The sequence below is a fragment of the Bufo bufo genome, chromosome 6 (genome assembly GCF_905171765.1).
Source record: "Bufo bufo chromosome 6, aBufBuf1.1, whole genome shotgun sequence".
Lineage (NCBI taxonomy): Eukaryota > Metazoa > Chordata > Amphibia > Anura > Bufonidae > Bufo > Bufo bufo.
In genome coordinates, this window is record NC_053394.1 from 65791791 (window position 1) to 65795367 (window position 3577).

Consider the following 3577-nt stretch of genomic DNA (forward strand, 5'->3'; position numbering starts at 1 on the left):
ATCCTTAACCCATGCAAAGAGAAGGCAGCATCTCTTAGATAATGGAAATAATAGATACAATTGTGAAAACGAACTAAATATAAAGTTTTGTTATAAAAGTGAAATGAAACTCCATTTTTTTTTTAATCTATTTTTCTAAAAACTCATCTATAGGAAAAACATTTATATAGAGTTAACTTTCTGTGTTATTTCAGAAGGCTCCAAAACTTAACACCAAAAACATGGACTTCTATAAAACTAATTCCAAGTATCAGTTTAATGCCACTGGGTTTTCCATTGGAGGTTTACCCAATATTCCAGAACTCCGATATCCAGTTCTTACAATATTTTCGTGTGTCTATTTTATTATTATTATTGGGAATGTTACAATTTTTGTTGTTATTTGCTGGAATCCTCGTATTCACACTCCAATGTACATATTCTTGATGAACCTTTCCATGATCGACATTGCTTATACCTCAAATATTTTACCTAATTTGCTAAACATGCTCATTACTAAGAATAATGAAATCTCATTTTGGAGTTGCATGTGTCAGGTGTATTTCTTTATAGCATTTGCTTGCACTGAAATCCTCTTACTTGCTGTCATGGCATATGACCGCTATGCAGCTATTTGTCACCCATTGCATTATGTTATTCTTATGAACATGAGGATGTCTGCAGGCCTTGCAGTTTCTGCATGGGCTATTGGGTTAATAGACGCAAGTGGACATGTTGTAGTTATATCCCATTTTTCTTTTTGTGCATCTCACCTTATTGACCACTTCTTCTGTGATCTAATTCCTCTACTAAAAATTACCTGCAGTGACACGTCCACAGTGGAAATGATTAATTATATAGAAGGCACGTTATTAGTTGCAACTGCATTTATGGTTACATTAGTGTCATACGTATTTATTATATCTAGCATCATAAAGATAAAATCTGCATCAGGAAGAGGTAAAGCCTTTTCCACATGCTCTTCTCACTTGACATGCGTTTGTATGTTTTATGGGACACTAATCTGTGTATATGTGAGACCCACCACAAGCTACTCTCCAAAACAGGACAAATTTGTATCTCTTCTGTATGGTATATTGGTCCCTCTACTGAATCCTCTTATCTACAGTCTAAAAAATCAGGAAATAAAAGATTCCATCGTAAAACTTAGGAACAAGTTTAAGATCTGAAATTGTGAATAAAAACTCTAAACACCAACAATTACTCCATGAGTACCAAATTGGAAACAATATCAAATATCCACTGTCACTTTAAGCTTTTTCCATTTTCTACTTTTTTTTGTTTCATTTTAACCTTTCTTAACTGTGATCTAACAGGATAAAATTACAAATCCCTTCCCATTTGGACAGTGTAAACTTAAACCAGGAAGTCTAAAGATGTGCCAAATTTATCACAGTCCCTCAGGCTATAAAATAACTTTGGTGCATGGCTAGACACTGCATTTCACCACCTATGGGCTTTGAATCAAAATTTTTGCCCAAAATTTCAACACAACTTTGGTCACACTATTGCATCTCAAGACACCATGCTCTCTGCTAAGCCGAGTCCTCTTTCCCCTAAGCCGAGTCCTTTAAGCAGAGTGTAAAAATGTTTAAAGCGTAACTAAACTTTTATACTTTTAAACTCTTCTAAATAGCCCCAAAATAATTTTTGTAAGATTTTTTATTAATGAATTATGTTGTTTTGTAACTTAAAAAGTTACCCAAAGTTCATGATAGTACTGCTTCTTAAAATCATCATTCCCGTACAGCGCAGCGATATGCTCTGCCAGGTTTTAGCTGATCTTTTGTACCAATGTAGTATAGAGTATCCTTGAGCTGAGAAGAGCATGGGCACAAGCAGGAGCTCACTCTGATTAGCTAAAAACTGGCAGAGCACATCGGTACAGGGCACAGGATACCGATGTGTTGTGCCAGAATTAGCTTGGGGGAGCGCAGGCAGGACAGCGATCTGTCTTCCCTCCTGTGCAGTGTTCTCCACCGCAGCAGAAATCCGTACACTGGAATGATGATGTTAAGAAGCGGTACTATCATGAACTTTGGGCGCCTTTTTAAATTACAAAACAACATAATTCATTAATAAAGTATATTACAAAAATTATTTTGTGGCTATTTAGAAGAGTTTAAAAGCAACCTGTATAAAAATCTAGTTACTCTTTAAAGAAGACCTGTCACCAGAAAATGCAATGCAATCTGACAGCACCATGTTATAGAGCAGGAAAGGCTGAGTAGATTGATATATACAGTACAGACCAAAAGTTTGGACACACCTTCTCATTCAAAGAGTTTTCTTTATTTTCATGACTATGAAAATTGTAGATTCACACTGAAGGCATCAAAACTATGAATTAACACATGTGGAATTATATACCGTATATACTCGAGTATAAGACGAGTTTTTTGGCACATATTTTTGTGCTCAAATAACCCCCTCGTCTTATACTCGAGTCTAGGTCTGTATTATGGCAACTTACATTGCCATAATACAGACCAACAGTGGCGTAGGTATAGGGGTCGCAGCGGTCGCAATTGCGACCGGGCCTCTAAGTCAGGGGGGCCCACGGGGCCCCCCAGGAGATAACGAGTAAAGCCCTGGATTATTTATTTCGATATCTTACTTTGTCTAATAGCTCCAGTAATAGCAGGCAGTGCGGGGGGCGGCGCTCACTCACTGACGTCACGCGCCGCCTAGTGAGAGGAGTAGGCGCCTGACGTCAGTGAGTAAGCGCCGCCCCCCGCACTGCCTGCTATTACCGGAGCTAAGACAAAGTAAGAATTGATATCCAAATAATCCGAGTAAAGAGCTCAGCAATGAGCAATGATTAAAGTTAAAGTACTGATTAGTTTATAAATATACTGCTGTGAGCGTCGGGGAGGGGGATCTGTGGATGGCACTGTAGGGGAATCTGTGGATGGCAGTGCCATCCACAGATCCCCCTACAGTGCCATCCAAAGATCTCCCCCCTAAACAGTGCCATCCACAGATTCCCCATAAACAGTGCCATCCACAGATCCCCCTCCTCCCCTAAACAGTGCCATCATGGCACTGTTTAGGGGAGGGGGGATCTGTGGATGGCACTGTTTAGGGGGGATCTGTGGATGGCACTGTTTAGAGGGGAGATCTGTGGATGGCACTGTTTAGGGGGGAGATCTGTGGATGGCTCCCTGTATTTAATGCAGAGTGTGTGTATATATAATGCACACACTCTGCATTAAATACAGGGAGTCAGAGTCAGACTCCCATCAATCTGAGTCACCCTCTTGCAGATGTGTGTATATAATGTAGAGTGTGTGCATTATATACACATACACTCTGCATTACAGCTGCATTTCCCACCCTAGTCTTATACTCGAGTCAATAATTTTTCCCTTTTTTGGGGGTAAAATTAGGGGCCTCGGCTTATACTCGGGTCGGCTTATACTCGAATATATACGGTACATAACAAACAAGTGTGAAACAACTGAAAATATGTCATATGCTAGGTTCTTCAAAGTAGCCACCTTTTGCTTTGATTACTGCTTTGCACACTCTTGGCATTCTCTTGATGAGCTTCAAGAGGTAGTCCCCTGAAATGGTT

At 39.5% G+C, this 3577-nt stretch overlaps 1 protein-coding gene across 1 annotated transcript; it reads left to right on the forward strand.

Annotated features, from left to right (window-relative positions):
* The first annotated feature begins 296 nt into the window (after positions 1-296).
* On the forward strand, positions 297-1169 carry LOC121005513 (olfactory receptor 1019-like). The gene has a single exon (XM_040438281.1). The coding sequence runs from the start codon at positions 411-413 to the stop codon at positions 1167-1169; it is 759 nt and encodes a 252-aa protein (XP_040294215.1). The 5' UTR covers positions 297-410.
* Positions 1170-3577: the final 2408 nt, after the last annotated feature.